General features: G+C 49.5%; 1 protein-coding gene across 4 annotated transcripts in view; it reads left to right on the top strand.

The window, feature by feature from the left end:
- The window catches only part of LOC109300463 (relaxin receptor 1-like), a 62,013-nt gene extending 52,685 nt beyond the window's left edge, over positions 1 to 9,328 (top strand). For 2 of the 4 annotated variants that reach the window (XM_019521105.1, XM_019521104.1), the window contains exons 15-18: positions 4,056 to 4,285; positions 4,802 to 5,212; positions 6,077 to 6,292; positions 6,971 to 9,328. In XM_019521105.1, coding sequence (XP_019376650.1) covers positions 4,056 to 4,285; positions 4,802 to 5,212; positions 6,077 to 6,292; positions 6,971 to 7,167 — 1,054 coding nt within the window. In that variant the 3' untranslated portion in view covers positions 7,168 to 9,328. The remainder of the gene's footprint in view (positions 1 to 4,055; positions 4,286 to 4,801; positions 5,213 to 6,076; positions 6,293 to 6,970) is intronic. The other 2 variants (XM_019521107.1, XM_019521106.1) reach the window with 2 other exon arrangements.
- The last annotated feature ends 4,109 nt before the right edge of the window (positions 9,329 to 13,437 follow it).

The following is a 13,437-nucleotide window of genomic DNA, read 5'->3' as shown; positions in this document are numbered from 1 at the left end:
TTCCTGAACTCCCCTCCCCTTGGGGTTGTGGTCCCTTAGGGCCTCACTGACAAGCCTCCTGAGCTTGTCAAAGTCAGCTTTCACGAAGTCAAGGACTTCTGTATTGCTGACTGACTTGCCAGTTTTATGGCAGAAGGTGAAGGTGATCAGCTCGTGGTCACTGTCACCCAGCTTCCCATCAATTGTTAGGTCACTGATAAGGTCATCCCCCATTGCCAGTACCAGGTCGAGCACTGCTTTGCCTCTCATCGGCCCGTAGACTTCTTGCGTCAGATGGAGCTCATCCATGCACGTGAGAAAGCTTTGCAACCATTCAGATTTGGCTGAGTGCTCTTCCCATGAGATGTCCAGGTAGTTGAAGTCTCCCATGACAACCACAGACCCAGGAGTGTGTGGCCTCGGCCAATTCCCTGGTGAACTCGTGGTCAAGCTCTTGATCCTGGGTTGGAGGTCTATAGTAGACTCCCACCATTGTGCCCCCTGTGCTGTGTTCCCCATGAATTTTAACCCAGAGGGTCTTTAATTGTCCGCCCTGGGCACCAATATCGGCTTGCAGGGATGCATAGCTTTCCTTGACATATAGAGCTACACCCCCGCCCTTTTTATCCACTCGATCTCTCCTGTACAAAGTATAGCCATCTATACCTGTGGCCCAGTCATGGGTGGAGTCCCACCAGGTCTCTGTTATCCCTATGACATCGTAATTGTTTGTGTTGAGCAGGAGGACAAGTTCCTTCTGTTTGTTCCCCAAGCTCCTGGCATTTGTGTACAGGCAGGCAAGCATCCCCTTTGGGGCCCTTGCCTTGCCCACAGATCGTTCCAGGGCTGGGGCAGGGGTAGGCTCCTTAGAGTGCCTTGGCCTGCTGGCTTTGCAAGGGTTGCTCAGCAGGCCAGCAGTGGTGGTAGTCCCCCCATCCCCCGGCAGGCTTAGTTTAAAGCCCGATGGAGCAGGTCAGCCAATCTGGCTAAGAAGAGCCTCCTCCCCAGTGGAGAGAGGTGGAGGCCGTCCCTCCCCAGCAGTTCGCTGCCTCTCTCACCAAAGAGCGAACCGTGGTCATGGCAGCAGGAGCCTTCCCAATGACACCAGCGCCGCAGTCTTTGGTTCACTACCTCAATCCTCCTCTCCCTCCTCAGCCCACAGTCCAAGACTGGGAGGATTGAAGAGAACACCACCTGTGCCCCCAACCCCTTAAGCCCTGCTCCCAAATCCCTGTAGTGCTTCATGACCCAGCTGGGAGCGCTGGGAGCTGTGTCATTTGTGCCCACATGGATAACAAGTGTAGGGTAGTGGTCAGTGGGCCCGAGGAGCTCAGGGATCTTCTCCGCAATGTCTTGGATACAGACTTCCAGGAAGCAGCAAACTTCCTGGGCTAAGGGGTGGGGGAGGCAGATTGCCCCCTCAGTCCCCCTCAGGATGAAGTATCCCATGACAAACACTTTGCGTTTTGTCTTAGGGAAAGCTGGAGCTGTAGATACAGCTGAGCCTGTGTTGCCTGCAGGAGCTGGCAGCTTAGCAGGCTCTGCTGGGGCTGCCAGAGGTTTGTACCTGTTGCAAAGCTCCAGTGGGGCAGGGACCTTGGTGCGGCAGGCCTTGGGGCCCTTGACCACCTTGGTACAACCCCTTGGCTGGACAGAATGGGAGGTCCCCGGGTCCTCCCTTGTCCTGGAGGGTGACCATGGTCTACCCTCCAGCTCCTGGGGGAGAAGGGCCTGGCAGGAGGAGTCTATCTCCTGTTCACCATCCCTGATGGCATGCAGTCTCTGTACTGTGGCTTGGAGCTCCTCCAGCTGGCATGCCAGAGACCCCAAAAGGGAGCAGACCCCAGCGGGGAGGTGGCCATGCTCCCGGGCCCCAGAGCCTGAAAATGTGACAGGCAGCCGCCACAGCCGAGAGCCAGGGGCTCCATCTGCGTGGAGGTCTCCAAGGCACCAAAAGCGGGGCGGTGCAGACCCCTCAGGGACCCTCGGGGTGCAGCGCATGCCTATCCGCATGATGCCGCTGGGAGGCCGGCTGAGACTGCATTCCCTAGGGCGCATGGGCCCTCCCGCTCACGATTCTGCACAAACTCTGCACTAACTCACGCACCCGGCAGATAAGCGTGCCTCTTTGCGTGGCCTGTTCACGAGGCTCTGGTTGCGTGGCTCTCTGCGGGGGCTGGGTGAAGTAGGAATCAGGGCAGGATAAGACCCTCCTCGGCTCCGAATCAACCGCCTCCCCACAGCTGAGCTGGGCTAGTCCCCTCCCACCATGGGCCCCGTTTACCTTCGGCTGTGCTGGGGGTTGGTGGGGGTGCTTCGCAGCTGTTGGGGATCACTGGGGGGCTTTGGGCTGTGGGGGCGTGACAGGCTTTCACCCATGCATCTCGCGCCACTCCCTAAGCCCAAATCCTGGGCCCTTACAGTCTCCAGGTATTGTAAAGTATTTTAGATAGAAATGTGAGCCTGTATGCAAGTTCTGAGTTTGGAGATGATGCATCTTGATCACCACTGATCGTGAAGTTGAAAACAGCGCATTTTCAGGCCAACAAATATAAAGCTGTTAAATTCCCTACAAACAATTGCTAAGTAACCCAATTAATGATCCTTTTGCACGCTGCTCTGAGATAATGAGTTAGCATGATATTGATGTATAGATACACCAGCCAGAGTGTTCTCTAAGGACCAGCGTCTTAGCAAATGAGGAAATTTTAACTAACCAGCAAACAGTGAGCTACTTTGTCTTTTCTGTCAGAGAAAAATGCCATTACTTATCCCCAGATACAAATTTTACAGCACATGTAATGAAAGATGACTGTGCATTTTGCTTTCTGTAATTGGCCTGTTTCGATTAAAAACCTGGTAAGTTTGTACTGGTATGGTTAATGACCAACAGCAAAAGGGCATAATTTTCTTTCCTTTTATGGGTAATTGGAACAGAAATGAACCACATGTTGCAGTTTTGCAAGACATTTTAAAATATAGAATTTTGCTAAGCTCACATGGGATTATTTGTACAAGGCTTCAAAAGAAAGGATTTCCTATTAAATAATCCTTGCATGAAAGATGAATCCTTGATAATGATGTTTTAAAAATTTTAATTGATTCCTAAACTTTTGTTTGTAAGAGTGGTGGAGGCAAATGCCCTTGTATTTATTGAAGTGCTGGTTAATTGTAGATAAAAAGCACCTGTATAAAGTAAGAGATGCAACAAAGCTCTTAGGTAGTTCCTTAGAGTTATTCAGGTGCTTATATTCTTTACTGAATTGGTGTCTGAATGCACGATGAAAGCAGGTTGGGCATGGTAGGATGAAAACCAGTTTAACTAATTAGGATATCCCTGCTAATAAAATTGGCCTGGAGGGTGTTTCAGAGCCATTACCTACAAATTTCTCCACTACCCTTGATGATTTTGTGAGTAGATTCAATGCTTGCCGAACAGAAGAGCTGGGTCTTTAGTTAGAACCTAGAACACTATTTGCCTTTGTGCAAACCCTACTGGCTTCAGCCCTGGTGATGCACTGAAGCTCTGGTTTGCTCTTCATCTGTTTTCTGTCTCTTCCTGGCCCGTCTCCCCCATGCTTGTACATTACAAGTCAGTGGAACATTTCTCGTAAGTTTAGATTGACTCTGCTGCATGATGGTGAAAAGGGTTGAGGGAGGTAGAAGAGGAATATAGTGCAGGGAAGTGGTGGGGGGTTAGATCAGGGGTGAGCAGCGACTTACTGCTCATGTGCCACATATGGGCATGGGCAGCCTCTGTGTGTGGTATGTGGCAGATCAGAGAGGGGGAATGAAGCACAGTGGCAGATACTGGAGGGAACAGAAAACAGAGCAGCACATCAGGCAGGGAGCACGGGGCAAGAAGCAGAGAGCAGAGTAATGCATTGGGCAGGAAAAGGAATCAGAGTGGTACTTGGGGAAGAAATGGGACTTAATTTGTGGCACTCCTACCAAAAAGTTGGCCCTCGCTGGTTTAGAGGATGTGAAAAGAAAAGAGGAAAGAGGACAGGATTAGATTTACTGGGATGGATCTCCTCTCCTGTGGACATGAAACTGAAGTTTCCTATATCTGGCAGCTACTTCAAGAAGTTCCAGTACTGCAGCTATTCCCCCCATGTGCGCAGTTGCAAGCCCAACACTGACGGCATCTCCTCCTTTGAGAATCTCCTGGCCAGCATCATCCTTCGGGTCTTTGTCTGGGTCATTGCTTGCATCACCTGTTTTGGGAACCTTTTTGTCATCTGCATGAGGTCCTTCATCATCACGGAGAAGAGCCAGCACACCATGGCCATCAAGTCACTCTGCTGTGAGTTGGGATCAAGGGAAGGGAGGAGCTGGTTTGGACTCTATCTTCTGTCTGTGTGTGCATGCATGCAGAGAACGGAAACAGGCAGCAAGTACATGACCAGCAAATATCCCTGAAGTGGGCCACCCTTTCCCCAGCCCAAGAGCAACTCTTGTCTGTAAACTTGCTGCTGGCTGTTGGCCTGATCATTGTTAATGTCCTCAGAGCACCTGAGCTTCTTTTACATCCCAGTTGCTGCCTTACTCCTCATTGCACTGAGGGCACAAAGGCACTCAAGCCTGCTTGTTAATAATGACTTGAAATACTTTTGTGCCTTATGGGCAGACTAAAGGGGAGCCCCACTCCCAGCTGCAGGCACAGAACTCCTGTCGACTTCAATGGAAGAAGCCTTTTGTATATTCAGGGAGAAAATTTGGCCCAGTATTCACAATAGCTTCGTAATAGCTCCCTGCTTCTGGGGCACTGGTGCAAAGAACTAACTCTGTGAGCTGGTGTTTGTTGCCTTGTCTGTTCCAGGTGCAGACTGTCTGATGGGCATCTACCTCTTCTTCATTGGAGCCTTTGACCTCAAATACTCTGGCGAGTACAATAAGCATGCCCAGGTGTGGATGGCAAGCATTCAGTGCCAGCTGGTGGGCAGCCTGGCCATGCTGTCCTCAGAAGTATCTGTCCTGCTCCTGACATACATGACCCTTGAGAAATACCTCTGCATTGTCTTCCCGTTCAGCCGCTATGGAGCTAGCAAAAAGCAGACCATTTCCATGCTGGTCTTCATCTGGCTGCTAGGATTTTCCCTCACTCTTGTCCCCTTCTGGTGCAAAGAATCCTTTGGGAACTACTACGGGAGAAATGGGGTCTGTTTCCCGCTCCAGTCAGATGCGACTGAGAAACCAGGAGCCAGGGGCTACTCCACTGGAATCTATCTAGGTAAGGGCATGACTACACAGCCACTCCTCTGCACCTACTCTGCTCTGGTGATGCTGGCAGACATGGACTCTGCACAATGGATCAGAATGTGCTTTAATTGTTGGTGACTCTTCCACTATGCGAAAAAAGCTGCACTGAGCAGCAGGAAATCCCAGTGCTTAGAGCACTAGCCTAGGGAGACTGGAGAGAGCCAGGTTCAACTCCCACCTGCCCCTACAGGCTGCCCACGCAACCTCTCTGGAGTGCTAAGAGAATAGTTGCACAAGGAAGTGTGCACTGCAGGACTGGGGTCATGTAAGAGCCTTAGATAGAGAGCAACTACCCACATGGACCCAGAGACTGCTTGTTGTTGCCATCTCCTTTGGCTTGGTTTGAAACCAGCTTTCTAGGTGATGAAATAAAGGTAATGTGACACTACCTGCGTAAACTGTAGGGTGAGGGGAGGCTGCTTTTAGCGGAAGGAGAGAAAACTACTAGCAAATCACTCCCAGAAGAATTGTGTTGCTAGCAAGGCCAACAAGCCATAGAACAAGGGATGAATGCCTCCCACCAGCCTTGCAGTGCACTGGCATGTAGTATGTGCCAATCGTCTTCTCTGCCCAGAAATAATTGGTTTGCCAAAATGTTGGTCTTTCTTCATGTGCCAGCCTGGCTCCCACTGCCTAGCTTGTCCCGCTAGAGAAGGGCTATCCAACTTCTGAATGGCTGGGTGGGCCACAGGCTGTTCCTTCATTCAGTGTAGCTGTAGCCTTGAACATGCACATGCATACACGCATGCACACATCGCCCATCTTGTCCCTGGGGCACAGGCTGTCTCTCTGGCACAACATAGAGTGTTCTCACAATCCTTTCCTTTCCCCATAGGTCTGAACCTCATCGCCTTCATCATTATTGTTTTCGCCTACGCCAGCATGTTCTACTCTGTCCACACCACGGCAGCCAAGACGGTGGAGCGCAGTGTCTTCTCCAGGGATGTTGCCATTGCCAAGAGGTTCTTCTTTATTGTTTTCACAGATGCCCTTTGCTGGATCCCCATCTTCCTCCTCAAGCTCCTCTCTCTGCTCCAGGTGGAAATACCAGGTGACAGAGCCAGCTCAAGCTGGCCCAAGCTGCTATCAACATTACATACACAGAGGCAAGAGCACACCATGCTGGTGGTCGCTCCTTGCTGCTGATGCTCATGCTCTGAGCACAGGGCCTTGAGGCACCATTACTCTGGCAACACTGTGACGTGTCAAGGGAATTGCCAAGTCTTGGGGGCTTGGGGCCTACTAAGCTTCAAGGGGAAGCTTCCATTTTTCAGCCCCTGGCTATAAATGGCCTGTAGATGAGAGAGGCATTGCATAATGGGGAACATACATATCCAGTATCTTTCATGGTGTCTGATGGGCTCAGGATCAAAGATGTGCTGGCAGGTTAAAGCACTGTCTTTGAATGTTAAGGATTTGGGTTCAAATGCTGATTCAGGGCAGGTGGGAATGAATTCAGTGGGACTTTCAGCTCAGCCCTTGTTGGCTTGGGGGAGAATCTGGATGCTGTCAACTGACCAGCCTTTTCCATTAATGCTCATGAAGTGCCAGATCTGCTTACTCACACAGCTGTAAGCATGGAAAAGCTCTTGTTGACTTCATTGGCCTTACACCGTGTGTCTGAGAACAGAATCTGCATAAGGGTCCCCACAGACATAGGGGAGCTGAGGCTCTTGGGAAGTAGGCACCAACCTCTGTGGTTACTAACCGACTCTCCTTGTTGGAACAGGTACCATAACCTCTTGGGTGGTTATTTTCATCCTGCCCATCAACAGTGCCTTGAATCCTATTCTGTACACCATCACCACCACCTCTTTCCAGGAGAAGGTCAAACTGTGTTTGCAGATGAAGCAGCAGTCATTACAAGAGGTACCAGGATCCCAAAAGAGCTTTATCCTAGTATCCATACACACCAGCACTGCCTGACCTATGCACTCCAGGGCTAGCCGCTGTGTACAAAGACATCATGACTTCGTCCAGTGATCACTGGTGGCCTACAGGACCTGAACTCTGGTGCCCTTCTATCATCTTCTCATCAGTGCCGTTGTAACTGGGATCAGCTCCATAAAGTAACCCATGTGGCAGCACTGGAACTACTTGCCTCAGGAACTCTCACGGGATGGGTTTATCAGCAGCAGGAACACTTAGTCTGGTCTTCACTACAAGGCTCAACCAGCTGCTGTGGAGTGGGTGTCATCATCTTATAATCATCTGTCTCTCCACGGTGTAGTCTCTACAGTTCACAGAACCTTTGTCCTGCTGGCAAACTATCTAGACATTGCAGCAATCCTTGGAAGAGCTGCAAACCCTGGATTTGGCAGCCTATAGATTGAGAGAAGAGAGGGCAGGCTGGAGATTTGGCTGATTGCAACAAGTTTACAGTCCTGTTGAGGGGAGCAAGAGCAATTGGCAGAAGCAACCCAGGAAGAGCCATGGGAAGAAGGACTGCAGCAGGGGTGTAGCAGGGCAGCACCACACTTTGGGCAGCAGCAATGCATGGGGAAGCACCATCTGTTGCAGTGCGGATAGTGGTGGCACAGTCAGCTGCTACTGCAGTGGTAACTACCCTTGCACTTCTCCCAAAGGTGGCATCTGGGGCCACTGCATTGGTCATCCCCTCAGTTAGGAGCAGTATTCAGTGCATCCTCTGTGCACTGCTACAGCCTAAGCCTGGGTTCTGGCCCAAGACAGCAAACAGGCCTGTCAAAGCCCAGCATCCCCCAGGTATCTTTACATCTTCAGTCTCCCAGGATCCACATGAGCTACTGCAGCAACCCATTTTGGGATGTTGCTGCATAGGAAAGATGCATAGACAGCAGCAGGCAGCAAGCATCAAGACTTCACCACCCAGCAGTGCATGCCATGATTTTATGATTGCATGGATGAGCAAATGCAAGCCCCATTCTGTCAGTACAAAACCCCTGTAACTTCTATACAAAATACACATCTCTGAAGACTGAACATCACCTGGCTCTACTGCCTGACACGTATTAACGTTCTACAGGTAAGAAACATGCAGCATGCCAGTAACAGGCAAAAGTAAGAAACTTTTTTGCTTTTGTTTTTTCTAATAAGGGACCCAACTTTCTAAATGTAATTGGAGAACCCAAGGAGCTACTCCTCTGGCCCCTGGAGAGAGGCCTACATGTATCAAGTCTCCCCAGGTCTAGTGCCCATGAAGAGAACTCTGTTAAGGACGCTGGATCCAGAGGGCCCCGTGCTTCCCCCGGCTCACTCATTTCTCACCCCTCACCGCGCAGGTACAGGGTGTGGAAAGTGCTGGAAAGGATTGCTAACTGCTCTACGCAGCCAAAAGGGCACCAGAATTTGATGACTAAGCAGTTCAGCTCACGACCATGTTGCACGTACCTGAGGTTCCCAGGGGAAACTGCCAGCCAACAGGCCACTGATTTCTCCGTGCTCACCCACGTGTGCAAGGCCTTTCCCTGTGTGGCAGTTACCTTTTTGCATGATCTCTTGGGCTCTGGTGTGCTAAGCCACCACTTACACTTCCCAAGAGACTGAGTGGATGCTAGATGTTATCAGCCTCTGGGAGCACAGGTGCATCTGCTGCCAGGTAGGAGTTTCCCAGCTGGAGCATCATGTCCTGGGGGATCTACACAGCAAACGTGGGTTGCTACAAATTCCTCACACGCTTGGTTTCTTGAAAGCTGTGCCAGAAGCTCTGATCTCACCCTTACCAACAGGCTCATGCAGTGCTATGTTCACTATCGCAAACACTGCTAAACCCCAAGTCTTAGGACAGACCAGTAGCAGTAATTCTGAGGCTGACTGGTGGTCTCTCTCGCTCCAGCTGCCAACCCTAGATATTAGATTGGAGCAGTCACACGAAGCAGGATACAGAATAGTCCAATAGAGGAGAGAAGCCAAGCACTAAGTGAAGAGGCTAGACAGAAATATTCCTGTGGTGATGTGCAAGTGAATGACTAGAGACAGTCCGTTCTAGCAGGTTGTGTTGTGCATTTGAGCATTGAGAAATGACCCTTGAGGGACAGGAAAAGCTGGAGGATCCATTACTTTGTAGTAAGTTTCCATTGTTGTTAATAAAATTCTTGTTTCTTTCTCATTCAGAGTCTGTGGTTGTCTCAGGCTGTCCTCTGGGAGATCATTCCCAAACTGCCCACTGGGAGGTTTCTTTTCTAGCATGTTTCTCTAAAGTTTTCAGGTCTGGGCACCATTAAATCCAAGATCTTGGCCTAGCCAGCCCCTGGGGCTGATGCACTGTGGAAGTTACCTGGTAACTGGAAACACACAATATAGCCAGCAGAGAGAGGACGCCTGCGGGGTCCGTCTGTGCCTGTCCTGTGCTACATCCTCTGCAACGGCAGGTGAGACACCTGTGGGCTTATCTATGACTTCTGGCCTATTTTTCCCAGAGCTGAGTGCACCAGGTCACAAGACAGCCTGTGTTCAGGGTCATAAGGGACAAGAAGCTTCTCATGTCACTCCATGGTGATCCCAGAGCCCTAACGAACGGCTTCAGAGGGGAAATGCCTCCTAACCCAGCTAGATGCTATCCAAGCAGCAATAGCTTCAGACTGGCACTTTTCTGCCAGGCTGGCCCAGGGGGCAAGCCAAGTGAGTGCACAGTAAAAGGTGATGGTACTTCTACACAAGTCTTCTTGGCTCCTTTCCAAAGTGAGAACTAGGGTTTCTGCAAATGCCATGACTGCAGAGGCAGCAGTGCCTCCAGCGGGCCAGCTTCTGCAAGACAGTGGTGCAGAGCAGTGTCTGATGCAGAGCACGTAACGCTCCCACAGGGACTTGGTTTGCACCACTACCGGGGTGGGCTGCAGCCTGCTGGTTGAGCAGGAGGAGTTGAGTTTGTAACAGGTTTGCTCCAGGCAGTAGACTGAAGCCTAGCAACAGGGACCCGATTGGTCCACAGCAGAGCATACAAATGAAGGGGATGGGTCAAGGGCAGTAGTATTTAAGGAGCTGCACCCTGAGCAAGCTCTGGGAGCCTCAGGGCTAAGGTGTGAGTGGGCTTTGCTGTATACTTTGTAACATTGGTTACATTGAGGGGGATGGGAGGAGGTGGCTCTGCTCTGCGGAGGGCTGCGTCATTGGGAGGTCAGCCCACAGACTAGGAGAAGAACCAAACGCCTGTTCCTAAATTTTGTTTTCCAGCATTTTATTTGCCACCCAGATGGGACTCCAGGCTCAGGCCAGACTTTAGATAAGGGACAGATTATGTTGACCACCAGAAAAGGGAGTTACAGCAACTTGGGGTGACAGATTTGCAAGCTGTTTACCTGAGAGGATGTTTATTTAGGGCACTCAAGGGAAAAAAAAGTCGACACGATCAGCCCCTTAGCTGTTTATGTTGATAAATACGTATCCAGGAAAGGTGAAATCCACTGGGACCCATTTACTCTCAAGAGCATGAGGGACCCTGGAGGTCTGTTTGCAAAGGTTTATTTAACAAAACCCAAGATAAAGTGCCCATAGGATGTGTTTTGGGTTGGAACAGCTTGCCTTGTGAAATATAAGTAGGCAAGTTTCTTTGGGGAGATGTGATATCTTTTATTAGACCAACTAAGTAGTTAGAAAAAAAGTTCTTTGCAAAGTTCATGAAGAATAACGCTTTGAAGGTGGAGTGCAGAAAGCTTATGAGCGAGGAAATGCTGGGAAGCTGAAGAGCAAGCTTATAATTTGGAGCAAACCATTTACAGTTCAATATGTTTTTTAAGGAAGGCATTAGGAGGCAGAGTTAAAAGAGAAAAAAGAAACTGGTGTCATGCAGACACCAAAAGAGCAAGAGAGATTGGTTTAGAAATGAAGCTGCAGATTTGTGGGTAACTTTCAGGTGGAGGCTGGCGTGACCCAATTCATCACGCTGGATGAGAATCATGGGTCTGGGGTCTCCCCAAGTTAACAAGGGCAACGCATCTAATCCCTGTCATAAGAAAGAGTATCTATTATTACAGAGTTCAGGTATGACTTGCTTTCCTATGGCTGATGTGACCCACTTCTTGCGGACCTACTCATTAATGGCATCAAAATGATTATATCACAGCTCTGAGGCAGTCCACGTGGAAATAACACTTTATTAATTGTAGCTACATTTGCTAAATGAGTAGAAGCCATCCCAATTAGAAAAGGCATGACATTAAGCACTAACAAAGTATGGGTAGCACAGGTGTTCTCAAGGAGGTAGATTCAGCTCATGGAAGCTGCCTCACAGGCAGCAGCATCAGAAAAAAACTCTTGATGTGATGGAGGTATCTCAAAAATGACAAATCCTATGGCAGCTCAGCTGAAATAGTGAAAAAAATAGAAATTTGAAAATCTTGTTGCAGAAGGTATTAAAGAAATGGAGAATGATTAGGATGTTATATTGACCCTAATTTTAATGACTTAGAAGAACAGTTTATAACAGTTCAGTTATCAGCTACCTGTCTGGAGGTAGTCACTTCATCTCCCCTGTGCCTCCCTTGCCAACCGGGGATAAAAGCAATTCCTGAGCTCACGAGCGCCCATGTAGCCCCACTATACATGAGCAGTGATGACCCATCTGGAAGTTTCTTGCAGTCTGCGATTATGGGGCAGAGGCCCTAGGTGATGACCATGTTTTCATTCAGCTGCTTCTGGTCTAGCTTTCCCATGGGGCCTTTCCCCTGCCAAGAAAATGGGATGTGGTGAGCCCAAGCAGAGGGAGGGGTGAGCTGCAAGCAGGGCAGGGAGTGAGGGGTAAGTTTGATGCATCCTATGGGTCCATCCAGCAGGTGGTTCAACCTTGAAACCAGGATACAATATAATATAGTCACACCCGAGGCATGCTGCAGGTGTAAATCTGGTATCTGCTTCCCAACACAGGCTGATGCTTAATTGATGCTGTTGCAGGTGCTAAAACATAGCATAGCTTTGCGCAGAGTAAGGCACAAGCCAGGCCTATGAAAAATGATGGACAGTATGCCTGCAGGGAGCTGCAGAGCTAAAAGCACTCCCACTCCATGGCTAATCCTTCTGCACATAAACCACATCCTCCCACTAAGCTAGAAAAATTTGCTTTTCCCAGAGGCACCGGTTCTTGCGCCAGAAGGCCGTGCTGGCCCTTTTCAGTCTCTTGCTTCACACTAGGAAGTGAGCAGTGGTGGTCTTCTTGCTCCTCACAGTCTAGGCCCCAAGAGCACGTTTCTGCTCAGGGCAATAGGAAGGAGAATCATTCTACAGGGAGAGCTGAATGACAACTCTAACTGATCAGAAAAGATGAAGCCTGGAAACTTGACTGGTTTTGCAAAAAAACTGCCTGTTCAGCTCGGGCAAGGATGGGAGGTCTGGCTATTGTTCAACAGCTCCCAAAGACCTTCACAAAAAGGGGCAGACCTTCACAAAAAGGGTCAGGGCATCACAGAGGAAGGACTGGTACCGGTGGCGAGTCACAGAGACACAGAATCACAGTGAAAGGAGCGCTGCAGTTGCCTCAGCTTGTATCCACTTCTTTTGCATTGACAAGCAAGCAACAAGTTGGGTTGGGAGCTGGGGGGATTTACACTTTGCTCTTTGACCTGTGTGACTCACTAGGCATGTCTACACATGATGCTACGTCACCATAGCAATGCGCTACCATGACATAGCAAACGTGCATCTACATGTGACCAGCAGCTACTTCACCATAGCGGTGCACTCCCTCATTGCAGCACACCACTACGGCAAAATAGTGGCTAAAAATAACCATGCACCCAGCATACGGCACAGTACAGGCTGCTGCTACGCCATGCTTTAGTACTTCCGAAAGTATTAAAGCGCCCACTGTGTCTTACTAAGTACTGCATTCATGGTAGAGGTGATATCTTTTATTAGACCAACTAAATGTTTGCAAAAAAAAATTATTAGTTTATTAAAAAGCTCTTTATTTTTATATTATTAAAAAATTGTTTATTAAACAAAAATTCCTTTTGCCTCTAGACCAATACAGCTACAGTCTAGATACCTAAGTACTTCACTAGAGCATGCTTGCTAGGATGAGTATTCTGCCACTGGTTTGCTTCACATTTTACACTTCCAGAAGCAGCTGCAGTGATCAGCCCGGTCAGTGGGATCGGTCGCAGGGGACCCCACCCCAGTCAGTGAGATTGGCTGTGGGGGGACCTCCTCCACTGGTTGCTGACTGGTCCCTGACAAAGGTGGCACCAGTTGCCTATGGTTGGCACCCTGTTATTTCCTTCACTG

Source organism: Gavialis gangeticus, unplaced genomic scaffold (assembly GCF_001723915.1).
Source record: "Gavialis gangeticus isolate Ggan-Ray unplaced genomic scaffold, GavGan_comp1, whole genome shotgun sequence".
Lineage (NCBI taxonomy): Eukaryota > Metazoa > Chordata > Crocodylia > Gavialidae > Gavialis > Gavialis gangeticus.
This window is presented reverse-complemented; position numbering and strand designations above follow the sequence as displayed.